This window comes from Protopterus annectens, chromosome 1.part1, assembly GCF_019279795.1.
Source record: "Protopterus annectens isolate FY-2018-M chromosome 1.part1, PAN1.0, whole genome shotgun sequence".
In the NCBI taxonomy this organism is placed as follows: domain Eukaryota; kingdom Metazoa; phylum Chordata; order Ceratodontiformes; family Protopteridae; genus Protopterus; species Protopterus annectens.
The window spans coordinates 1,725,493,393-1,725,520,622 of record NC_056726.1 but is presented as its reverse complement, the minus strand read 5'-3'; the positions used below and the strand labels follow the sequence as shown (position 1 = coordinate 1,725,520,622).

Sequence of the window (27,230 nt, the reverse complement as noted above, 5' to 3'; positions counted from 1 at the left end):
AAGTAAACAGGAGAGAATTTATTCTTGCCCTCTTTGCAGGTTGCCAGGGCTGTTCTTTATGCCTATTTTGAAATAATTATGAGGGAAACTTGGAGACATAGTAGAAGGAAGCCCGACTTTGATAAATGGAAATGATTCTCCCTCTAGTGCCAAATGATGAATCAGGATCCCTTTTTAGCTTAAATGTCACTTGTTCACTACTCGTCTGAACTTTTTGCAGCAGGGCTAGTGTAAACCTCAGTGAGAATACCTTTTACTTGCTATCTCAGTCTACCTACCCATTGATCCCCTTTAGCTTCACTGCTAGCAATAAAATTGTTTCTCAAGATAGTTGTCTATCTGAGGATCCCTAAGAGAGCAGTGAATCCACCTTGAGACTTCACATTTCTGCTAGTGAAATTAACCCAAACATGCTCTGAACTGGCTGCCCTTCTTACGTTCTTGACATGGAAAACAGCCTTTTTCTAGGGGTGGGAGATACGTTTTTGAAGGCTTCTGTAACAAAACTCATAAAGCAAAAAAGCTAGTGATACAGGATAAAAAGGAATATTTTTCCTTGAAACTAACTCCCTCATATAACAATCAAAACAAGTTCTGGAGGTCTGTCTCCACTCTACTCAATCCAGGCACCATACAAAATCCATCCCCTGCACCAGAAAACACTCCACAACAAATTTCCCAAGACTTTAACACCCATTTCATCTCTACTATTCAAAAGCTACTCTGAGACTCCCCACCTGACCCAAACTCAAACACATCCCCTCCACTGAAGATAATACCACTACTCCATCAACCTACTCCTTTACAGTCCAACCAGTGCTCACCTCTCTGATCTTGAAATTTTTAAAAAAGACTCAAACTTTGCTCACTTTCTGCAGATAATCTTCCCCCAGAATATCTGCAACTAGCAGCTACTGCAGTTGCATACCCAGTTAGCATTCTCATAAATCACTGTCTTTCTGAATCTTATGTTCCCCATCTATGGAAAAAATCCATTATTACACCACTATACAAAGGTGGAAACTCTCATGACCTCTGTATCGCCCCATCTCTATACTCTCTCCACTATCAAAAATCCTAGAAAAATGTGTTCACACACAACTACTTAAACACCTCTCAGATAATGATCTTCTGTCACCTACCCAACATGTGTTCCATCCAGGGCATAGCACCATCACTGCCCTCCTCTCTTTTTCTGACACCGTTAACAAAGTCATAGATGCAGGTCACCCTACATCAGTAATCTTACTAGACCTATCTAAGGCTTTCGACACAGTGTCACATACTAAGCTACTAACTCAACTGTCAAAATTAGGTTCCTCCTCAAAATCACTTAACTGGTTTACCTCTTACCTACAAAATAGAGAACAGTCAGTAAGATGGCTTAATGTACAGTCTAATTACCAAGCTAATAACATAGGGGTACCGCAAGGATCCATTTTAGGACCACTACTGTTTAATATCTTTAGCAGTGAACTTCTCAAAGCTCCCCACATCCAATGCCTCATCCAGTATGCCAATGATTCTACACTAATATCCACATCCAACAATTTCTCAGATCTCCACACAGTTACACAAAAGGACTTTACTTCTATTGAATCTTGGCTGATTAATGCACAACTTATGTTAAACCCCCCAAAAAACAAAACTTTCACTTTTCTCTACAAAATCACCTGACACTGAATTCAAAATCCATGTTAAAGATGGTACAGAAATACAACTAGTAAAAACAGCCAAACTACTAGGAATAACAAGAGGCAACAAACTAACTTATGAACCACATATCCTTAATGCAATTAAGAAAACACACTTCAAATTAGGCAAACTTTACCGATATAAGCTTTACCTAGATAAATACACCAAAACAAAACTTGCCAATGCTTTACTCATTCCCTCCCATCTATATGGTATTTCAATATTTACGAACCTTCACTCAACCCTTAGCAACAATCTACAGTCCTGCTACTATAACATAGCCAAATTTGCCTCCGGTAAACCATACCGTTCTCATCTCTGCCAGGCCCTGACTGAGCTGAAGTGGCTAGAATTTTCCCACAATCTCCATTATACCCAACTAACCTTAGCCCACAAATTAATCTTCAAACTTAATGACTGCCCAGCACTCAACTCAATCCTACAAACATATGCCCCTACAAGAGCACTAAGGTCCTCTTCCAGATTCACGCTAACTGTAACAAAACCCAGTAAAAGAGCTGGACAATGCCTGTACTCCCATACTATAGCTAAACTATGGAACAACCTACCGTCTGAAATAACCCAAACTGACCACTCAAAATCATTTAAGATAGCTCTAAAATCACATTATCTAAGTAATCCATCCTGTACCTGCCATACAAACAAACCACCTTAAAACAGCACATTAATTAAATATTAGGTTGGTGGAACTTATAATAACCAATCTTTAATTGCCATAACCACTATCCATTTTACTTTACTCTGACTACAGATAATACTCTTTAAAATCCTTACTCTTTCAAATATGTAACTTTTTCTACCAATTTGTAAGACTCCTAATGCATATTCTTGTAAACCCTATGAAGTGTTGAACTTTACTATGTTTTTGTCTCATTACCTGTATGATCTGTTAAATTTATGTTAAAAATGTTGAACAATTTATGTTAAAAATTTGTCAGCTTTGTACTGTAGTTGACAAATTGACAAATGTTGAACTGTACTATGTTTTTGTCTCTTTACCTGTAAGATCTGTTAAATTTATGCTAAAATTTTGAACAATTTATGTTAAAAATTTGTCAACTTTGTAATACTGTTGGAACTTTTATCCCCGGGCCTCCACTGAAAATGGGTTTCTGACCCAGTGGACTTTCCCGGTCAACAAATGTTAATAAATAAATAAATTGATGTTCTTGTCTGCAGAAAAAAAAAACTTATTAGACTTCATAAAGACAGGGTTAGCTTGTTCAGAAACCCATCCTTCTTGTCAAGGGCTGTTGAAGAGCTTGCTTTGAGCCAATCTATCTACTTGCCATTCTTCCCTAATTCACAGAATAGGAGGGAAAAGATGTCCTGCTCATTGGCTGTTCACAGACATTTGAGGTATTACCTGCATGGAACCAATGACATGAAGACTGACCAGCTAATTGTTTCTTGCTTCTGATAAGGAAGGAAACCCATAAACCCAAACAGACATGTGGCTCATTTTATTATTTTTTGCTACTGTCTTCATTGAAAGACTCTGGAAGGTCATTTCAGGCCACATTCATCTAGAGCCACAGCTGTTTCTGCTGCTTTTATTAGAAAGGTAAGCACATAAGCTATTCTTGAAGCAGCCACTTTAACACTGTTTTTACTAAGCAGTACAGACTCGAAGTGTCTTCCAGAGGCAGGGCAGACTGTCACAACTTTCCTGCAGGTTCTTCTGCAGTCTGCCCCAAGACAGTAGCCACCCTCCCAACACAACAAGTGAGCTTCAAAAATCTTTCCATAGATTATGACTGCAACAGTGATCCATATGAAGAGCTTTGCAGAACTGTGCAAGGAACTTGCCAATAATAGTAGTTTAAGTAGGATCACTGTTGAAGTATAATTTCATTCTGTCTATGTCATTTATGTAAATGTAAGCATCCAAGGGCTGTGGTAGGTACCATTTCACCTCCCCTATATATGTGTGTGTGTGTATATAATATATATATATATATATATATATATATATATATATATATATATATATGTGTGTGTGTGTGTGTGTGCATGTATATGTATAAATATATATATATATATATATATATATACACACACACACACACACACACACACACACACACAAACACACACCTACCTATCAAGTCTGCTACAGGATATTCATCGTGTTTCACTGTTGCAGTCATTACTCTTGGATTATCCTGCTGGCAGGCTACCCTCAGTCGGCTAGAATTCCAAAGTCTAGGTCCAGCGTCAGTTGCTGTCGCCTCTTCCCTGACGTCAGTGCTCCAGGGGTATAAAGGATGCAGCTGAAGCCATTTTCTTCAGTCATTCTTGCCGCGTGGTGCCCGAAGCAAAAGCAGTTCGCAAGTGCCAGTCGGCCGACTCCTGAGATTTTCAAATCTGAATTTCAGAACCGAGGTCTTCATTAAAGCTAAGTACCCCATTGGGGAAACTTTTTTCTTCCTCCAGACCGATGTCAGAAAAAGTTAACAATTGTATTTCTTGTGGGAAGCAAATACCTCATAAGGATTTTCACTCTTACTGTATTACTTGCCTAGGCCCTGATCACAACGTTGCCAGCTGTCGGTTTTGTGCTAGATTTAACCAACGCACTATCAAGCGTCGGTTCGATTTTGCATTTCATTACTTTGGCCAAAGATTTAATTATATAATGGCGTCGGACCAGCTGACAACCGGAGTTTACAAAAAACGCAAGGAAAAGGATAGGCATCCGAGGTCCAAAACCGACGACGAAGCCTCTGCTAGGCCAGTTGCCGGTTCGCCGGTTCTCAGTGAGGTGCTTTCACAGCCCCTGGTGCCCGCTACCTGAGAGCCCCAGGCCGCTTCCGACTCCCACGTGGAGCCAACTGGGCCTCTGGAAACTCAAGGTATTGGACACTCAGAGATCATTCCATCAGATGGGTCTGGAGCCGCTGAACAGGCATTGGCTTCTGAGGGTGTCTTCAGACCTACACAACTATATATTAAGCCATCTTCAGCTTCAAAGACAAAGACTAAAGCAGCTCTAAAGACAAAGAAACAAGTACAGCATTCTCCTTCTCAGACTTCCATGCCTAAAAAAACAGATGCTCAAAATGGCCGAAGACCTAATTAGTTTGATCAGGGGCTTCCATCCCCCTCCTGATAAGAGTCCTAGGCAAGAGACAGAGTATGATTTTTCTGATCAGGTTTCCATTTCCTCTGATTCCTCTTCTGAACAGGATTACTCCATGCTTCCCTTTGAGGATTCTGATGCTGAAGAATCCATTCCTTCAGCCTCTTCTCCTCAGGATTATTCTTTTGGGGAAACCCTGCATACCATGAGGGAGCAGTTCCACTGGGAGAGCCAAGATTATTCTGAATCTAAGAAAAGGCTCAGAGACTTTCTGCTACTTCCTCAGCACAGACCCCTTGCTCTTCCACCTGTTCTGGACATTGTAGATGATGTATTTTTAGAGTTCATCCTGTCCCCTGACTCTTTATCCCTTGCACCTGCTAAACTAGACAGATACTACAGGGTCCCGGATTCTCATAAATTCCTTTATAAAAACCCAGCAGCTGACCCAGAAACTTATCTCAGGGTCCCAAAGGGGTTAAAGCTTCCACTGCAAAAAACCCTGTCCCCTCTGACAGGGATTCTAGGGCTGTAGACAGATGGGGGGAAAAAAGTCTACACTTCTGCTACCCTGGCTGTAAGGGCTTTAAATTATCAGTTTCATATGCTTAAATATCAGCAATATTTAGTGTCACTGCTTAAACAGAAAATGTTGACAAATACTGAATGTTCAGAGAACAAGGAATTGCAGGATTTATTGCATGCAGCTGAACAAGTGGGAAAGCATACTTTGCAATGTGGTTATGATTCACTGGAGGCCTCTTGCAGGGCCGCTGTTACAGGATCTGTTATTAGGAGGCATGCTTAGTTAAAGGAACAGAATCTGCCTGTTAATGTTAAAGCAAAATTATTAGATGCACCATTACAGCATGATACTTTGTTTGGTACTAAAGCAGAAGAGGTGTTGAAAAAAATGGAGGATAAAGCAAAATCCATGCAGACAGTCAAGGATTTCTTACAGGTACAGCCACCCAGGTTTAGCAGGGACTGGCCCTCTAAAAATTGGTCCTTTCCAGTGTCAGACAGACCACAAAGAGGCAGATACAGGCGTCCCAGAGGCAGATCTCAGCCCCAAGGCTCATACAGGCCTCAACAATGGGGTGCTCCTACCTCCAAAAGCGGAGAAGACAAATCACAACCTTACAGGAAATAGTCCCAATGACTTTCCTCTACCAGATTCAAGCACTTTTCATTTGGCAGCCCCCTTAGGGGGAAAACTAGCACTTTTTTCATCAAATTGGCAAATGATTACCCAAGACAAATGGGTCCTGAACATAGTGTCCCAAGGCTACAGGATCCATTTTCACACCCTACCAAGGTCAAAAGGTATGCCAGACCTACCACACAATCAGTGGGCAGAGGCACAAAAACAAATTACTGCCCTCATGGACATGAGGGTCATTCAGCAAGTACCAAACAAGAGCAGGGGCAAGGATTTTACTCCAGACTCTTTCTAGTACCCAGAAAGGACAAAACCTGGAGACCAATACTGGACCTGTCCATACTAAATACGTTTCTGGAAGTTCCAAAATTAAAAATGTTGACTCTACAGCAGCTACTGCCCATGCTGGGCAAGAAGGCTTGGCTCGTAACTTTGGACCTAAAAGAGGCATACCTGCATGTCCCAATCAGACAGTCTTGCAGAAGATACCTCAGATTCATAGCTGGCTCAATGCATTACCAATTCTCTGCACTGCCCTTTGGCTTATTTACTACGCCCAGGGTCTTCACAAAATGCCTGGCACCAGTAATTGCGTTTTGCAGACAAAAAGGAATTCAAATATATCCATACTTGGACGACTGCCTTATTCAAGCAGAGAACAAAGACATTCTTCTGAAGCATCTGGCGTTTGTAAAAAGATTACTAATTGGCCTAGGGTACACAGTAAACGAAAAGAAATCAAAACTAGTTCCCTCTCAAGAGATAATATTCCTGGGTGCAAGCTTAAATACAACTGCCCAGATGGCTTATCTCACGCCAGACAAACAAAAGCAACTGACTACTTACTTCAAGAAATTGGCAACAAAAACCCACTTATCTGCAAGGAAAATCCTGCAGACATTGGGTTTCATGGCATCTTGCGTTCTACTAATTCCATATGCCAGACTGCATATGAGGAAACTACAATGGTATCTAAAAAGTGTTTGGACTCAGCATTGCCACAGCCTGGAGAAAGTAATTGCACTCATTCCCTGCCTGCAACAGGAGTTTCGATGGTGGGCAGAAGTCTGTCACCACAACAAGGGTCTGCCATTCAGATTACCCACAGCCAGACAGACACTGACAACGGATGCATCAGATTATGCCTGGGGGGGGGCCATATGGCAGGAAAATGTATTCAGGGCACATGGCCTGCAAACCAGATGCATCTTCACATCAATCAAAAAGAGATGCTAGCTGTTCAAAATGCCCTGACATCTTTCAAGGACCTGCTTCGTCCAGGACAGTTACTGATAAAGACAGACAACACTACAGTCATGTGGTACATAAACAAGCAAGGAAGTAGACATTCCTACCCCCTCTGCAGACAAGCAATGACCTTATGGGACACAACATTGGCTTTTCAAGTTCACCTGCAAGCGCAATTCCTGCCAGGAAAAACAAATACTCTGGCAGACGAACTAAGCAGAAACCTCATGGATCCCCACGAATGGAAACTGGATCCACAAGTCTTCAGCATGATAATAAGGAAATGGGGATGCCCAGACATAGATTTATTTGCCTCCCCTCACAACTGCCAGTTGCAGAGATTTTGCACAAGGATTTATCACAAGCAAGCATGGAAAGTGGACGCCCTATCCTTCAGCTGGAAAAATCTAAAGGTATATGTTTTTCCCCCACTGCCTCTCCTTCCCAGGGTAATCCTAAAGGTCAGACAAGAGAAGCCAAAAATTATACTGATTGCACCAGACTGGCCACGCTAGCACTGGTACCCAATCCTAAAGAGCTTGTCTCAATGTCCAGCATGGATATTGCCTCAAACTTCTCACTTACTGACCCAACAAAACAATTGGATCCTGCACAGCCAACTCAGGACCTTAAATCTGGCAGCATGGCGGATAATGTAGCCATTCAGAACACTCCTCTTTCAAAAGCTGTTACGAATGTTATCTTGGAGGCCAGGAGGCCCAGTACCAGAAAATCTTATGCAGAAAAATGGAAGAGATTCTGTGCTTGGAACCAGGAACAAGGCAGTGACACTTGTGTACCAAATATCCCTCAGATTTTACAATACCTAACTGAGATGCTAAACAAAGGCCTTTCTTTCTCATCAATTAAGATTCATGCCTCTGCCATTTCAGCTCATTACAATACGGAACCACCTATCTTTTCTCGTCCTTTAATAAGGCAGTACCTCAGAGGGGCCAAAAACATTAGACCTCCAAGGAGAGCACCAATTCCGGCCTGGGACCTCAATTATGTTTTGGAAAAACTGACACTGCCTCCTTTCGAGCCAGCATCAACAGCAGATATTAAATTCGCATCTTGGAAAATAGCTCTGCTCCTAGCAATAACTTCTGCAAGGCGAGTTTCGGAGTTACAAGCACTCATGGCTCTGTGGAACCTTTCATCATTTTTCATCCAGACAGGGTTTCTCTGAGGACAAACCCTACATTTATGCCTAAGGTGGTGTCCAGTGTGGCCCTTAACCAAAGCATTCACTTGCCTACCTTTTATCCTAACCCACAGAACAAGGGTGTGAAAATTCTGCATTCTTTGGACATACACAGGCAGTTACGCTTCTACTTGGACAGAACTAAAGCTTTCAGAAAGACTGTGCAACTTTTAGTGTCATATGCTGCAGGATCACAAGGAAAGGCCATCTCAAAACAGACTATTTCTAAATGGATAGGCCATTGCATCCGTTTCTGCTATTTTCAACATGGCAAATCAGTGTCTAAGGGCATTAGGCCTCATTGCACCAGAGCAGCAGCCACTTCAGCAGCCTTCCTCAGAGGAGTACCAACCAAAGATATCTTAGAGGCTGCAACTTGGAGTTCAGTGCACACCTTCACAAAGCACTACCATTTACCTCTTTACTCTAAGTCCAGAGCAGGCTTTGCCACTGCAGTTCTGCAGGGCCTCATAGCCTCTCCTAACCCAGTTTAGCCCAGCCGCCCTTCCTCAGCTTTGGGATTCAACCCAAGAGTAATGACTGCAACAGTGAAACACGAACATAGTACAGTTGTGTACCTACCATAAATGTAAATGTTCAAGTGTATTCACTGTTGCAGTCCAGGTTACCCACCCACCAACCCCCTTTTCTTTGCTGGGACTTATCTGCACTTCTCCATCCTATACAACCTTTTTGGTGTATTTGCTTGTAGATGAAGGAAATGTTATTTTTGTGCATGCATTTTTATTGGCATATTTTTCAGCCTACCAATTTGGGGGCACCTGATATCTGAGGCAAGAAAAACTGAAGAAAATGGCATTGGCTGCATCTTTTATACCCGTGGCGCACTGATGTCAGGGAAGAGGCGACAGCAACCGATGCCGGACCTAGACTTTGGAATTCTGGCCGACTGAGGGTAGTCTGCCAGCAGGATAACCCAAGAGTAATGACTGCAACAGTGAATACACTCGAACATGTACATATATGGTAGGTACACAACTGTACTTTCTCCTACTCATGTTTTTTCTGGGTATCCAGGCTTTTTGGGGTTACTTGACTTAGTATGAGGAGGGCAAGTCATGGAAGGGCTCTTAGTAAGCCTAGGGACCTTTACAGAGACAGCTTATAGACATGAATTACTGGAGTTCAGCAAGAAAAAACGGAGATGGCATTGTCTGATAAAATCCTTTATACCAAAAGTGTGGTGACATCCTGGGAAGGAGGAGTTAAACCAGACAGAGGAAGAGTTCAAAGCTCTGAAAATTGGTATGAGCATCAGACCACTCCTTTGGCCAAAGGTTGTGACTGCAGCAGTATTCCTACTTGAATATTTGCTGTTGTGGTAAGCTTCTTACACAGTTGTAATAGCAAGGATGAAAAACGCAGGCTCATCTAAGTAGTCCCTCTCTGGCCAAGATAGCTGTGTTTTTCCCCAGTAGTCCATATAAGTCAGGTAGATCCTTGGAACTTTCCACTGTTTTGTTCACTCTTGGGCCAGGGAGGAGGGTCATTGTTGTGCCTCATTCTGAAGAGCCTGATGTTGGCAACTTGAATGCTGTTTGCATGAGCCTGTTTAGAGAGCTTCATAGACAAAGTGCTGCTTACTATGAAGGAGGGAAGTAAACTCAACACTAGGAAGTCTTACCTTGTCAAATAAAAGAGATTAATGTTATAGTGCAGTGAAAGAGGCATACTCCCAACTCTAAGCAGTGTGCCAAGGGTGCTGTTGTAACTGGCCAAATTGTTTCAGGTAGGCATGTCCTTTGCTTCCTTCAAAGTCTACCTTTTGCAATGGCAGCATGCCTTCTTGTGTACACTCCATTTTCAATATGTTCCATTGTAGAGCAGTTCTTTAAGGGGGTTGTGCACCTTAAGCCACCCAGAAAGTGACTATCTCCACCTTTGGACTTGCATTTTGTGCTGGAGAAGCTAGCAATGACCTCCTTTAAGACCACCTCTGCAGTCACATTGAAGTTTATCATAGAGGGCCTTTATTCTTGATGGCTATTATATTTTCAAGGAGCATCTCTAGGCTTGAAGCTGTGTTGCACAGTGAAACATATCATCTTTCAGGGGGACAGAAAAAAGCAGAAGACCACACCCTTTTTCCTGCCAAAAGTGGTGTCTGAGTGGCCATTAAATCAGGCTTTACACCTGCCTGTTTTTCACCCTAATTCACAGAACAGAAAGGATTTTCACTTCAACTTCTAGATGTGAACAGACAGCTTAGCTACTGTGTGCGTAGGATTAGGGAGGGCAGTCAATCAGATCAGTTGGTTGCAACTGTCTTGCCTGGCAATGAAGCGAGGCCAGTCTTGAAACAGACACTTTTGAAATGGTTGGCAAACTGCTTAACATTGTTATATGGGAAATGGAAGTGGCCTTTAGACATCTATGAGGATCCATTTTACCAGGGCAGCAGCTACCTCAGTGGCTTTGTTTAGAAATGTAATTTCAGGGTATTTGCAAGGCAGCCACCTAGAACTACTGTGAAGACCTTCTCCGGATTCTAGAAGCAGTATTTCCAGTCTAGAAATGTAGAATTTGCTATCAGGGTACTGCAGGGCTTACTATCCTCACCACCTTCCACTGGGGCATGTAACTACTTTAGTACTGTTCCCATGGACAAAGTGTCCTACAGCAAAAGTAACCCCAACATTGACCATAGTACAATTGTATGAGTGTATGCACCATGACTGTAGATGTTTCAGTAGGGATCACTACTCCTGTATAAGATTTCACCTTCTTTTCTTTATGGCATATTTATTTATTTATTGATTGATTCATTCATTCATTGTTTAATTCTTTTTAACCAGGTAAATGTGTTAATTCAAAGACCCTTTTCAGCCACAACCCAGACCATATGGCAATAAGACTACTTACAGAAATCATATAATAAATATAGACACAAGTATGTTGCTTACAGTACAAATGTATATATGACATATTTGATTTTTTTTTGTTGCTTTTGGTAATACACCATGGAACAGTTGCAGTATAGAATATAGTAGTAGATATTTACAGAATTAATTATAGTTATTCAGCAGTGGATATCATTCATGGATGATGGAGTTTGGTAGCATGGGGGATACAGTTTAGCAGAAGAGATCAACCTGGGGAATAGAAGCTGTTGCATTTTTAAGTCTACCATTAACTATTTCTTGTGTAATGTAATTTAGGCAGGTTATCACTTGATTGAATTTTATGAGGCATGCTTCAACTTACTGGAGAAGTTTTGCAAAAGGCTCTTTCTGTTTTTCATAATATGAATGTGACATGTTTTGTTGAATGCAGTCATTACTTGTTAGCTTGTAAGTGAAACTTTTGAACTATTGAGGCAGTATGACTATTGATATTCCTGTTAACAACAAGAAAAAGAAAATAAAAAAGTCAGTGCTGGTGTCTACACCCTATGATCCAGGAGACACCCAACCATAAACTACCAAGAGGTTCCAAAACTTTGAATATTAACCAAACAATGAGATGGTCAGAGTGTTATTGTTGAAATATAGTAATCCTATATGGAAAAGTTGTGGGAAGCTCATGAAGGTAGAAGTGACACCAGTTGATGACCCTCCTGATCACTGTTGCAGTATCCTTTGCAACTGGAATATCCTGCCAAGGATAGCCAAACGTCTGGCCAGCTTACCAAAGCTTTTACACCTTCCATGTGCCGTACATCAGAAGTATATCCCATATCCAAGGCATAAGGTGTGTATGTGCCATATAAGCTCCTAATCCTCTGAACTTCTTTGCTGACATTTCAAATGCTAACTTTGATTTTGGTCTGCAAGATATTCACCGTGCTGATCCAGCTGATGAGTCTTGTAAAGATAAGTGCATCATTGGGATCTCTTCCTTCCTGTTTTTACTTCTTTGATTATCTTTTTTACATGTCATCCAGGAAGGGAAAATGTGAGTGTGAAAGGCAGATTCCCTATAATCATACATCTGAGAAGTGCCTTTTTGGGGGGAGGGGTGCTACACAGGACCATACAAAGTGTGCGATCTGTCAGGCATTTGTCCCTAAGATGCTTTGCAGCCATCTTGTCATCCCCTTCCATTTACTTGGAGAACTGGTGTTTAAAACTTCTAACGCAGGGTGCCATGGGCTCTGAATCTACCCACCCCAACATCCAGCCTCTGCTTAAGAAAAAAAGCTTAAAAGGTGAGCATTTAATATGCTTCTGTCCAGCCTCCTCGGGATGTTTCCTTTTGGTTGGACAAAGAACATGAGAACCATTAGATGACTGCATTAGCTCCCTCTGTCACAACCCATTTGGAGCCCAAGATGAGGTCGCTTATATACACGTCCAAAGAGGTTGTATCTTCATCTGCTGCAGATGAGTAGGAGAAACCCAGGCTGATGTCAGAGAGGCCTTGAGGCAATTCCCTAAACACTTATTAGGGAAAGTGTGTCTGGTTTAAGGCTGATGTTCCCTTAAAAAAATAGACCAGACATGTAGCTCCTGTGGCTAATGATCCAGACAAAGAATGGCAGGATTTTACTCGGGTGCTTTTCAATGCCTTTATGGCTCTAAAGCTCCCTCAGTGGTTGTCTGTATGTGCCTCTGTTCCCTGGTCCACTACTCCTTAAACATCATAGGGAAATGGACTCCTCTGAGGGAGAGCTGGATTTACTTTCTAGTGAGGAGTCATAGGCTTACTGTTCCCAAATCCACTCTTCTCTTGTCCTGGGATCTGAGGAGGAGGAGTCACTTTCTCCTGATTCCCTTATGGAGGAATTACCTTTTTGGAGATACTGTGGTACGTATGATGGAACATTTTACGTAGGAGTGTTCCCAGGTTTCTGACACTCAAAAAAGATACTAAGAACTCTTCCAGATAGATTCACCCATTGTTGTGGTATTCATTTCCTCCATCCTGCCCCCTGTTACTTTCTGTTGTTTTCCTTCTGGCTGAGGGGTCTTTCATTCATTCACTTCTTCTTCCCTTTCTGGATCTATGTGTTATTGCTTTCCTCTGGAGTTGCTCTAGTTCTTCTGGAGCACTTCAATTCTGGGGTTTAGGCACTCATATGTTCCTTACACCTTGCATGTAAGACATATGTCTGATGTGTACAGCTCCTGGAAGATGTAAAGGTTTTGGTATGCTGGCCAGATGTTTGTCCTCTGCAGGATATTCCAAGAGTAACAAATACTGCAACAGTGAGAAGTAAGACATCTACTGTTATGTTAAGATCTTGCGCAACTGTACTATTTCTGCAGTATGTCTTCATAAATCTGAATAAATTTAGGGGAACTTGAGGATTGGGACAGTTTATTTAATATAGATTTTATATTCACTAATGTATTCAAAACATGCCTTCTAGTGGCAGTCAAACATAACTGGCACTTTTTTGTAGTAATTTCTTTTTAAGAAAAATTTTATTAATTTAATACATTTACAGTATATACACTGAAAAGAAAACAATTCAACTTCAGATATTGTTATGCAGTGATAGGAATACATTAAATCATCAACGTAATGTTATACAGTTAACACATTAATAATCTTAGTATTTCATTAGCAACATTTCAAGGTAATCCCAGCAGCTAATATGATTTATGGATCTTATTCTGATCACTTATTTTTCATTATTGCATAGTATCTTTGTTAAATTTAAAATTTCTTTGAATGTAGGAACTAAGTTTGATTGCCAGTTTTTTGTAATAACTTTTCTGGAAACTATGAAGGGAGCCCAGAAGAGTCCTTACTCTGGATTTTACAGATACAGAAAGTGGAACATTTATTAATATTACTGATCTAGTTAAAAAAAAAACAATTATCAGACCATAACTCTTTAAAAAATATACTTATCTCTTCCCAATATAAATTAAATTTTTCACAGTCCATAAACGTGTCCAATCAGCTTTTACATCTTTACTACACCTCCAACAACCTCAATAAGTCATTTTAATAAACTTAGAGATTTTATATGGAATAACAAACATTATATGTATATATTTCCACATAAAAACTTTTCGGTATAAACCTGAAGATGTTTGACTAACTGATTTTAAGTATCAAAGCTTTATTCTTGCCATCTATTGAGTCACTCAGTCTACCAGTATATGAAAAGTTCCATACTTTTGCATCAAAATTATTATTATTAATATTATTGTTATTGTTATTTATAATTAACTTGCTTCTTTTGTATATCAATCGACCTTCGATAACAGCATTCTTATAACAGGGGAATAATGTTCTGTTCCTCTTCACTCTTGTTATCCACAAATTCATTAAATTTAACAGACTTATCCAACTGATGTTCTTTCATTAACTACTGTAGGGACTTAGCTTTTCCTTTTTCAAAGTAATCAGACCGTAAATTAATTTTAACTCTTGTAGTAATTTCTCATCATCATTATGAGCTCTATTGCTTTGTGGAATTATTTGGAGGCCTGCAATATAAAGAACACTCGGTCTTAACCATTACTGTGTGTAGCCAGAGCATTTGTAATGGTTTACCTTTATATCGTCGATCGGCCACTTAATTGACTCATTTAAGCAAACCAAAACTGCGAAAAATTTTAAATGTCGAAAATAGTTCGACATTCGACATTTCCGGCCGCGCCACACCTCCACCCCATTGCTACCATGGGTCAAAAAGGGCCGAGGTTTTGTCGTTCACTTATTCGGAATTCGACGGAGATGTTTGCACTTCGGTATTTGTGGAAGTCGTTTCGCCCATATTGGGATGGACGATGTAAAGGTAAACCATTTGTAACATTATTACTTTTAGAAGCATTTAAGTGTTCTACTTTATGTGTTTTAAATGCCTTTTTTGAGTTTTCCCTACATAAAAGTGTTGACAAATTCATATTGCAGTGTAAAATATTAACAATTATAATACATATAACTCTGCCATTAAAATATTTTCCCTGTGTCAGAATAAAAAAATAGATTTGTACAGATGATATGCTCAAATGAAAATAGTTGTAACATTTTGTACCTTTTGACCCCCCCCCCCCCCCGGTCTGCTTATCAACCCTCTCTCAACCCAAATAACCCATTTTCCTCCATCATTAAGGAAGGGGAAGGTGAGATTAATGCATGAAAGGCCAAAATTTAGACAACCTTATAATTCTGCACATTTCCACTAACAGAGGTGGGACGTACAGTGGGTTGATGGTGCTGGGATGTGTGTCACTTCCTCATGGGACGTAAGCCTTCAACCAACCCTACTCACTAATTTTAAAGCACAAAGGGTAATTATTGTGGTCTCCAGTGGGAAAATTATAGCATGAGTGAGTGCTCCTTAAGTGTGTGCAACCCCCCCCCCCAGGACAGGTGAACGAGCCACACTCCTTTTCTCCTTCCATCTCTTTGCTTGAGTTCTCCATTGCTAGTACCATTAATTGAACCACAGTCATCTGAGTTGCTGTCAGAGCTCCATCCTTGCATGCCAAGGAGCCAGGGAGAATTCATGTAATATTTAAATCTTTCATAACAACTTATTTACTAAAATATTGTTTTTTGCTTGCAAAATTGTTAATATTGTGATATACGTCTGTGTGTGTGTGTGTGTGTGTGTGTGTGTGTGTGTGTGTGTGTGTGTGTGTGTGTGTGTGTGTGTGTGAGTGAGTGAGTGTCTGTGTAGATCCGCTGCCTGTGCCATTTTTCTTTTGTTAGACAGTAAAATGTTTCCATTTCTGGCCATAGTCTTGCTTTTCATTTTACGGTAGATAGTTCAGATTATCAGTTCATAGGTTCGTGGGTATATACAAAGCTAATGACTAGCAGGGCCTTTATAAGCTTAGCCTTGCAATCCATCCCAATTGTGTCCCTGTGTATCATGGGTGTTTATTAGGAGTGGGTATGTTAGGAAATTTTTAGAGGTTATGTAGGGGTATGTTAGTTTGGGCATTGCTGTCTACCTCTATCTATCAGAAACACAGGGGCCAATCCTGGGGTGAATTTCCGATTTCCCATCCATTGGTCAAGGTAACGCTTGAACAGGGTTAGTGATGGACTCTGCTTCTCATGGACGGGGATCAGATAATCAAGATTCTGGTTTAATGATATAAAATCTCTAAAGAAAAATTATAAGGTCTGTTTCCTTTTCAAACAAGGAACTTGGTTATAAAGTCTCTAAAGTGGCTGTAGGTAAGTGGCTAACCCATTTCAGTTACCATTGCTTTAATATGCACTATACATATATATATATATAGATAGATATATAGGTAGATATATAGATATGTATATTTATATATGGGATCCGTGCAGATGTTTGAAGTTTCACTACTTCAAACCCACTTCACCGAGTCCACTTGTTCGAAGTAGTGAAACTTCGAACATTGACTTCGGCAGTCACACTTCAGCGCAGAATGGGAATATTCCCTTTCCCCCACTGTAGTGCGATCTCGGAGTTGGTATATTTAAGTGGGAGGGTGTGGGGGCACAGCCCCCCACATGGTGGTGAAACATGTTTTAGTGTTTTTTTTTTTTTTTTTTTTTGGTTCGCCCGGGGAACTACACTTCAGCAAAAGTGCACTTTCGTTGAAGTGAACATTTGCTGAAGTGTAGGTCTCCTGCTCTATTTCGAAGTGTTCTTTTGATGTAGAGCAGTAGACCCATATATATATATATATATATATATATATATATATATATATATATATATGCTCTTCTTTTGAACACTGCTGTATTAGCCTTATGGCAGTCTATCTGCTGTCTTGGGGGCAGCAAGTTGGTCTAGCAGGTAAGTTGCAATCTGTAATAAAACATCCTCCAAAGCTGGAAGGACAGCAGGAACAAGAAATTACAGTTTTGTTAAATCATAATATATTTTTAAAGACAGTAGAAGATCATTATGTTCCCAATGAAAAAAAATTTGTTGAGGACATGGTTTCAGAAAAAGAAAATCCTTCCAAGAGACTATCAGAAGAAACAATCCTCAGAATCAGAGACCTGAGGAGGGAAAACAGCAGTTGCCTCCTCGTGTTCATTTTCCTGTTTAGTATCCTGAACATCCTCAGACAGTGAAGAATTTATTTTTCTCTCACCAGAAAATACAGAAATCAAAGGGTCAAGAGCCTGAACTAAGCCTTGGGCTAAGTTAAATAATTCAGTCCTGTCCAACATAACAGAGGCAGGAGAAGACATCTGTCTAACCTTTTACTTATTTTTGCCAGTAATTTCTGAAGAAGCAGACTGACCATTGACAGGCAAAACTGCTTTATGGAAAGGCATCCCAGTTTGATGAGGCAAAGAGGTTTTCCCCGCTCATTCTTTCAAGACCAACAAGAGTAGTTCTCCCATGCCCACCAAGGGCACTTGAGTAGCCACAGAAGATGTGTCTAACCCCAGTCTATGGTAGCTGAAGGGACAACACCAGAGGGAGCCAAGGAAAAAGATGAATAGTCTGAGGAACCAGGAATGCCCACAGCAGAGTCACCCACCTGCGTCTGAGAAAATTGAGAAGACTGCTGAAGTGGCAAAAGCTGCTTTGAAGACTTTGTTTGTTGTTGGCTGGAACAAGAAAGTAAGGAGGAACTGCGAGGTTGTTCCATGGTGAAGCCGAAAAAGATATCTGAATTCAAAGTAAGCCAGGTAACAGTAGACAGTGAAACAAGTAAGTATTGAAAAAGTACCTTGTTCCCACTAAAAAAAACAGTGAATAGCATTTTAAACACCTACACCAGCCTCCAAAAGTAACAAAACACCACTTTTTTAAAGGAAAAAGCAGTTTTAGGTAAGTTTCAACAACTTTTTTCCTCAAAAGTAAAAAGTAATTGAAAGTCGCATGACAGTCTATAAAAACACTTTTTCGGTAAAATTATTACTTTTAAGATAGGAAAACATTCACTTTCTGTCATAAAATTAAAATGTGGAAGTTTGTTTTCACCAAAGGGAACTTATGTGCCCAGTAATAGAAAAGTGTTAGCTGACCATTGATCCTCGAAAGGTTTCAAGAGTAGTGTTCTTATGGGTCTATATCAGTTCACCGAAATGGCTGAAGTTCAAACACCATATGTTCGAACTTCTAACCACGAAGTACAAAAACATCGAAGTCTTAGAACAGCGATTTTTTTTCCCAGGGGGAAAAAAAAAATCGCTGTTCCAAGAAACACACACACAACATAAGCACACCAAAAAAGCAGCAATCCACACAAAAACACTTAAAATCTTACATCTAACCCTACACTAAACTGTACATACAGTACTGTCTATCCACTTACCTTAACCCAAACCCTAACTCTAAGGTCCGTCACTATCGCACACTTACCTGACCCGCGCCCTAACCCACCTATCCCACCCTATCCCTAAAGTCTGTCACTATCGCACACCCACCTCACCCGTGCCCTTACCCTAACGTCCACACAATTGCACACTTACCCGAACCTGGCCCGTAACTTCCCACCACAGTCCTGATAATCGCAAAGCTGCAGAAACGGCCCACCAAATTCTTTCCCTGGGAAAGAATTCGATGTTCCGCAGCTTCGCGAAAATCAGTGTTTGAACTTCACAGTTCGAACATCTGGTATTCGATCGTCAGCCGTTTTGACGGACTGATATAGACCCGTGTTCTTCAGTGGCGGGGAAACTCTGAAGGGCTTGGTACCTAACCCACTCTTTTTCTTCAGCACTGCTTGAGCTGATTAATAGTTTGGGCACATGGAAGGTGCCCTTGAAACATTAGAAGCTGGCCGGTTATGTCCTTGGCAAGATATAACCCATATAGATAAGGCTACTGCAGCAGTGAACAGTCAAACATCTACTGTTATGGTAAGTTTGCTTACAGAAGTGTAGAGTCTCTTACCTCTCTCCCAAGAGCACTTTTCACAAGAACAGCTGCTATACCTTGGACTTTTCCCAGAGCGCAGCTGGTCTTCATTGACTACTTTCACAAGACTCTGCAATCTAGGTGTGATATCCAGTTCCAAGTCTCCGTTTAGGGCAACAGTGATAAGAGATATTTTCCCATGAGGGAGATCACCCCAAAAAGACTAGCTTGGGATTTTTTTTCTTCTTTTACTGAGAATGGGCCTCCTTGTACCAGACACAAATGTTATGTACTTACCATAGCAACAGATTTGGATGAGCAGGTCCATCCTCATTAACATACTCACCTACATTTGGTCCTGAGGCTTATTGTTTTGTTTTTTTTTCTGCGTTATGTGGCATACTGGATATCTTGAGAAGAAGTTATTCACATAATGGTATTGAATAAAAAGAGGAACCTAGTAAATTTAGCTGTTTTGGTTAGTGAGCTATCTTAATGCCTTTCAGCATTAGTCTTGCTTTTACCAAAGTTGGACCTGTTCAACCTGATCTGTAATTAAGGTAAGTGCATAGTTTTTGTTTCATCAAACTGACTGGTGCAGAAAAGTATAGATAATGCGAAGATGATTTAATAATCACCCCAGAGGAAAGTATTAAGATATAACTTATCCTTAAATATTTGGATAGTAAAAGTATTTGTAAAATAAAATACAAAACAAATTTTGGATTTTGGCAGCCATAAACCACCATACTGGATTTTCTCCACATACATTCAAGAGAAAATATATATTGACTTCCATTCTTGTCAGCTGCCTCATATTTCTTATTTCACTGACCATCTTTAACCACTCTTTCTTCAAGTCTGCTGTGGTGCACAGCAACATTCACCATTGACAAACCCTTGTTGTTTATGTGTATTGTCGACTGTAAGATGTCAGTTGTAAGTTCAAGACAGGCTGTGCATGGTTTTGTATAAATGTACTAGTGATATGTGTTGTATCCTTATATTCTTCCCTTTGATTGCCTTAGTATGGAATATTGTACCATCAGTTGATCCACTAATTGAAAAGGTAACGTGTTACAATACAAAAAAAGATTTTATGTTACAGCCCTTATACACTTTGGACAATGTCAGCTTTTTCCATATTCTGACTGTTCTCTTAATTGTGGTTTACTTCTTGTTGTTACAGGGCATAGGGAGGAAAGTGATGGAACAACAAGGGTGGAAAGAAGGCCTTGGCCTGGGGAGTAGTAGTTCTGGAATGGCTGATGCACTTGATGTGGATGGGCAAAATCCCAGGTGTAAAAGAGGATTGGGGTAAGTGAGATAAATGCTACTTTCTTTAATGAAAACACAAAATACTATGGGCCTTCAAATTGGTTCCCTGTTACGCGATCGAAGACACTTTTCTTCGAACGCTTAATATTCAAACCCAAAACATTGAAAACACTAAACCGTGAACGGCCATGTCCGCAAATTTTTTCCTAGGGAAAAAATTAATTTGGTCATTCTCGCGGTTTGCCCTTTCCCCCAACGTTGAGCGATGTCAGAGTTGGTATATTTAGTTTTGGGAGGGGGGGGTGAAGCCTCCCACTTGATTAGGATTGTGAAGTTTTTGTTGTTTGTTTGCAGCCTCATTAATTTTTTCCCTAGGAAAAAAACTTGCGGATGTGACCATTCGCGGTTTAGTGTTTTCAATGTTTTGGGTTAGAATATTACTCATTCGAAGAAAAGTCTCTTCGATTACATAATATAGACCCTTCAAATTCAGTGATACATAACCTGCTGTATGGTTTAGTTTTACATATCATTGCTGAATTTCCAGATGCCTTTAGTAGGTCATCTTGTTATTTTAGTCATTGTTCTCTACTTATGGTAATTTATTCTCTTGACTGCAAATTCTTTTTAAAGGTGTCCTAGAGTGCCACACTGTTATTTAATGGTGTATCTGATATCAGTAAGGTCTCCGGCAGTGGCCCTGTGTCATAAAGGGATAATGCCATACTACTTGGGTTCAGTTAGTGACCCAGGTGTTGGGAGGATGGGGAGGCTGGGAATTTGTGGCCAGCACCGGCTAACCTATTCTGAGGGATGCAGGGAGAGTGACCTTCTGTACCTCTTTCACTAACAGGATTGTTGAGAAACTGCTGGTAGCAACTATTTGGTCAGTGTGGTTCATGCCCCACGTCCAGGAGGAAGTGCCTGAATACATGCAGAGATGTGCATATGAGACCTTCTAGGCGGCAGCATAATTCATACCCCACATCCAGGAGAAAGTGCCTGAATACGTGCAGAGATGTGCATATGAGACCTCCTAGGCAGCAGCATAAGTGGATGCTACTAAGACACTGCAGGGAAAGAGGTTTGCAACAAAGGAGGAGAACTTCACATGAATGAAGGTCTGTTGAGCTGATTCTCACCTCCAAAGGGAAGCAAACTGACTTCCCCAGCCAAGGACTGAATGAGCCGTAAGCCATAGTGAGTGACTTTGCCTGGCTGTTACCACAAACCAAAAAACAAGGTCTGTATGTATAAGCAGTAAGGCTGATTTTAATTAGCCCTGTTACTTTTTCATGCTGCCATCTCTATGCCGCCATTCCCACAGTGCACTGCTCCTTTCTTCATCTCTTCGGTGCTATCCTATTCCAAAGTTTTGATGAATGAGTGAATACAGTTTGTTCTTTTAAATTGTTTTCTGATATATTTGTTTTATTTGATGAGAGTTTTTTTTGTTTTTTTTTATTTCTGAATTATCTTCTATATTTCTCATCTTGGTTAGATGTCCAGTGGATATAAAAAGTGTACACACCCCATTAAAATCCAAGGTTTTTGTGATATAAAAAAATGAGACCACAATAAATTATTTCAAAACTTTTTCCACCTGTAATGTGACCTATAAATGTACAATTCAGTTGAAAAACAAACAACTCTATTAGGGAAAAATATAAAAAGAGTATAATAAGCTGGTTACATAAGTGTGCACACCCTTAAACTAATACTTTTTGAAGCACCTTTTGATTTAATTACAACATTCAGTTTTCTTGGGTACACAACTGCCATCAATTAAAGAGACTCTGATTAACCCCAAATAAAATTCAGCTGTCCTAGTAGGATTTTCTTGACATTTACTCAGTTGCCTGCTACAGCAAAAGCCATGGTTCGCAGAGAGCTTACAAAGCATCAAAGGGATCTCATTGTTGAAAGGTATCAGTCAGAAGAAGGGTACAAAAAAATTTCCACAGCATTGGATACACCATGGAACACAGTGAAGACAGTCATCCAGAAGCGGAGAAAATGTGGACAATAGTGATGTTGCAAAGAACTGGACGTTCCCTCGAAAACTGATAAAAAGACCAGACAAAAACTGGTCAGGGAGGCTGCCAAGAGACCTACAACAACACTGAAGGAGCTGCAGGAATTTCTGGCAAGTACTGGTTGTGTACTACATGTGACAACAATCTTCTGTATTCTCCATATGTCTGGACTATGGGGCATGATTGGAAGACAGAACCTTTTCTTACACAGAAAAACATCCAGGCCCAGCTAAAATTTGCAAAAACAATACATCAGGTCTCCCAAAAGCATGTGGGAAAATGTGTTATGGTCTGATGAGACAAGGTTGAACTTTTTGACCACAATTCCAAAAGGTATGTTTGGTGCAAAAACAACACTTTGCATCACCAAAAGGACACCATCCCCATGAAGCATGGTGGTGGCAGTATCATGCTTTGGGCTTGCTTTTCTTCAGCTGGAACTGGGCTTTAGTCAGGGTGGAGAGAATTATTAACAGTTCCAAATACCAGTCACTTTTGGCCCAAAACCTTCAGACGTCTGCTAGAAAGCTGAAGATGAAGAGGAATTTCACCTTTCAGCATGACGACCCCAAGCATACATCCAGATCAACAAAAGAATGGCTTCACCAGAAGAAAATTAAAGTTTTGGAGTGATCCAACCAGAGCCCAGACCTACATCCAATAGAAAATCTGTGGGGTGACCTGAAGAGGGCTGTACACAAGAGATGCTCTCGCAATCTGACAGATTTGGAGCACTTTTGCAAGTAAGAGTGGGTAAATATTGCCAAGTCAAGATGTGCCTTGCTGATAGATTCCTACCCAAGAAGACTGAATGCTGTAATGAAATCAAAAGGTACTTCAACAAAGTATTAGTTTAAGGGGTTTGCACACGTATGCTAACCAGCTCATTGTATGTTTTTTTATTTTTTATATTTTTTCCCCTAACAGATTTGTTTTTCAGTTGAGTTGTACAGGTTATAGGTCACATTAAAGGTGTGAAAAGTTTTGAAATGATTTATTGTGGTCTCATTTTTTTATATCTCAAAAACCTGGCATTTTAATAGGGGTGTGTACACTTTTTATATCCACTATATTTTCCATTTGGGAACATTTGTTTGTTTTTCAAAGGCCTTTTTCTAGTTCATAGATGCAACTTCTCCTGACACTGTGTGCCTCTGCAAGTAATACTTCTGGACAGACGCACTGTTTTGGTCATTAAGCCCACAGCATGACAATGGGAAACATTTAATTTATGTTCAGATTTAATGTACCTCCCAGTACTGAAAAAAACACCTCAGGACTTCATTATGTTAACAAAACTGCCTTTTATCAAGACTTAATTTTCTGACTCGCCTTCTCTTTCAGACTTCTGACACTTTTTCCTCCCCTCCCCCTTTCAAACCTTCTGCTTCTGCTTATTCTAAACTGTCTGGTGAAGATAAACAGAAACACAGCACTGAAGAGTATATGCATGCATCCCTTGAGAAACAATATTTTCTGCAAATTGGAGTTTAAACCAAGTGAAAAGACAATCTAAAAATTATGATAAGGTGCATATTAACATACAGGATTGCTTTGATGGTGTGCTCCGTACCCAAGATCACTGTCAATGAGTACATGGAGCATTCCAAAAGTTAAGATAAAATTATTTCCATTGATATGATAGACCATACTGCCACTTTTGTGAAATGCTTACTGAAGTGAGTGTATATTTTCTAGCTCCCTTTAGGCTGTCTCTACCACTGATTAGGACTGTTTACCAGTGATTATGATGAACTGTCGTATTTAAGAGATTAGAAGTACGTATACAGTCTTATAGTCAGAATCTGGTTTCCTAGAATCAGAGCTCCAGATGGCAGCCCTTAACTACAGTTTCTAAGCATTTTTTTTCACCAGTACTGTTTACTGTCACATGAGTTTACCAGCATGCATTGGGACAGGTTTCAGCTCCACTCACATCATTTTTGTCCTTCTTTTCTCAGATGGTGGTCCTACCAGCATTGGTCTGCCATATGTCCTTCTAGCTGTCATCAAAGTAAGTCTTTCATTCCTCAGCTGCACTGACAGTTTATCTGATGTCACTTATGCCCCTGCCAGTCCTGCTAATGTCTCTGCTCCTGGCACCTGTAGGGCAGTTCAAAGAAATCCACAGACTTGCTTATGGGACACCTGTGCAGACTTCAGTATTCACAGTCATGTCTTTTCACATACCTCCACACCTAACTTGGACATACCCTACCACACTTTCAGCTGAAGGTGTCAGGTTGAAAGATCCTTACTTTACTCAGTGTCAGAGTCCTTGTCCCCCAGAGGCCCAAAAATGTTTTCAAAGGCACAGTGCCTGAAACTGAAGGTAGAGCCACCAGCAGAGAAGATATGTAGGAGGAGGAAGTACATAGGTACCTGTTCTCCATCTCCTCCAAATGACACCATATTTGGGGAAATCTTACAGATGATGTATTGAGAATGTGGCCAGTCCAAGGAGGGCAGTATGTTTTTTAACAAATAGTCAACAGGAAATATATAAATTCACAAACAAGTTCTCTTGGATGGTTTACTACATTAATTGAATACTGCAAGACACGTCCGGTTTTACTTCAGAAAGCTCAGATACTTAGATACCAGTTCCTAAGATGTTCAGCGAGATTTTCTGACCTCCTAAAGAGTGTTACTTATGGGCAGAGACCTTAAATGTAGAAGTTGAAGTCCATGCAGCAGCTTGAGAAGGAGCAGTAATCCTCAGAATCCATAAGTCTGCCCCTCCCCCCAGGTAGTTGAGAGGAATGGGCAGGTTTGAAAAGTATGTATTTGTGTCCTCATGGTATCTTTAAGCATGTTGAATTACGTTACCCAGGTGCTTTATTTCCAGTGAAATCTGATAAATAAAATGCAGTATGTGCTATAGCTGTCAAGCAGCTTCTTGGTCCTTGTGACCTGTAAAGCCATAGAGAAGGATGTTAGAACAGCAGAGTTCAACATACCTATTCACTTGTACTCTTTGATTCATTTAATAATCTTCAATGGGGATATTGACTTGACCTTCCTTGTTTCTCCCCTTTCAAGACCTTTTGCTGTTGGTGTTCAGTCCAGATTTAATAAGCATTTGAAGAGGATAAAATAAATGAGTGTTCTTGGAATTCATTTCCATTCTGTACAGTGTTGTTTTACCTGGGTACATAGGGATGTGATGATAACTCTGGTTTCAGTGTATCCCAGAATGCTAACAGCAAGATGTTGCTGGCTGCTAGCAACCCTTCCCATCTGGGGCCCAGTAAGGCCATTGGCCCAGAGGCTGGGGTTGATATTGTTTTCATGGGGGCCTTGGTCAGCACTAGGATTGGGCACAGCACTGTTTCACTCTTCCTTTGAGTACTTTTCTTTAAGTTGTGGGGAGAAAGTAGCAACTGCACATGTCCAAAGTCAGTGAATGTCTGCCTGTGGATGAAATTTGGATGTTCTATTTGTTATTTTATTGTATTGAGTCTACCTACTTAGTTATTTTTGGATGTTAGTCTTTTGCCAGTGGACTGCTTGGTTCTGGTAGTTTGTGAGCATGGAAACATTGGGTGCCAAGCTTGTTGAAGTATCTCTGGCTGCTTGGTGTTTTGTTTGTTCCCTTTTGCATTTTCTGTAATCTGTTTTTACAGTGGAGTTAACTGTGTGCACTCTTCTATTGGGATCCTTAAGTCTAGATAATGACTTTTGGTGATGTGGGAGCATCTTTGTGAGCTATTGTTTTTGGCATTCATTCTGAAGATATTTGAAGATATATGGGATACTCTTCAGAGGTTGTTTGTAAGACAGTTAGCCTGTACTTGGAGATTATTTTGCTGGAATTATAACCATTTGTTCTCCATAGATAAAGCCTTATTGGGACACTGGCTTTGCTCTATCATCTAACAATGTTGTATGGGTGCTGTCATCATTTGTACTAGTTTGACATCTTGTCTGTATGTCCTTATGTGCTGGCTATTTATATCTGTCACATTTTGGGTATTTGGAGCATTAGTTTACTTAATTTTAACCCGGGGCTGTAAATTAATTGCAACTGGCTATACATTATTTATAATTTAATTCAGCTTGCTTAATCTTATAATAATTTTGATATTGTTTACAGAGTCTTTACATTAGAGTATATCTACCCTTTAATATATTTGTTTCATTGGTCATTGTGTTAAGTACACTGCTTCACTTCGATCCATATCCATATTGTTATTTAGCACATTCATCTGCTTCTGCAACTCTTGCACTACTATACTCATGATGATAAACTACTGCTTGTACATAGTTTATAATGATATTTTTGACATATGTATTGATATGATGCATAGGGCGGCCACGGTGGTGCAGTGGTTAGCATTGCCGCCTCACAGCAAGTGGTTCTCCGGTTCGATCCTCGGCTGGGGTGCCTTCTGTGCATAGTCTGCATGTCCTCCCTGTGGTCACGTGGGTTTCCTCCGGGTGCTCCGGTTTCCTCCCACATCCCAAAGACATGCTGCTGCAGGTGGATTGGATACTCTAAATTGGCCCTAGGTGTGCGTGTGAGTGTGCCTTCTGTGGAAGGTTGGGCGCCGGGCTGTCAACTCGACACCGTAAAACTCCACTGCCATTCAATGTGCGGACAAGGTGATCCGCTGTGGCAACCCCTAACCGGGAAAAGCCGAAAGAAGAAGAAGATTGATATGATGCATTGTACTGATATTTGTATTGATGTATTGGCAAAGTATAAATGTACTGCATTGCTATGTGCATCTATGTATTAATTTGATGCATTGTACATTTCATCGTGGAGC

At 40.4% G+C, this 27,230-nt stretch overlaps 1 protein-coding gene across 2 annotated transcripts in view; it reads left to right on the top strand.

Annotated features, from left to right (window-relative positions):
* The window catches only part of GPATCH3 (G-patch domain containing 3), a 378,974-nt gene that overhangs the window by 245,832 nt on the left and 105,912 nt on the right, over positions 1-27,230 (top strand). For both annotated transcript variants that reach the window (XM_044084171.1, XM_044084163.1), the window contains exon 6: positions 20,334-20,461. In XM_044084171.1, the coding sequence (XP_043940106.1) occupies positions 20,334-20,461 (128 nt within the window). The remainder of the gene's footprint in view (positions 1-20,333; positions 20,462-27,230) is intronic.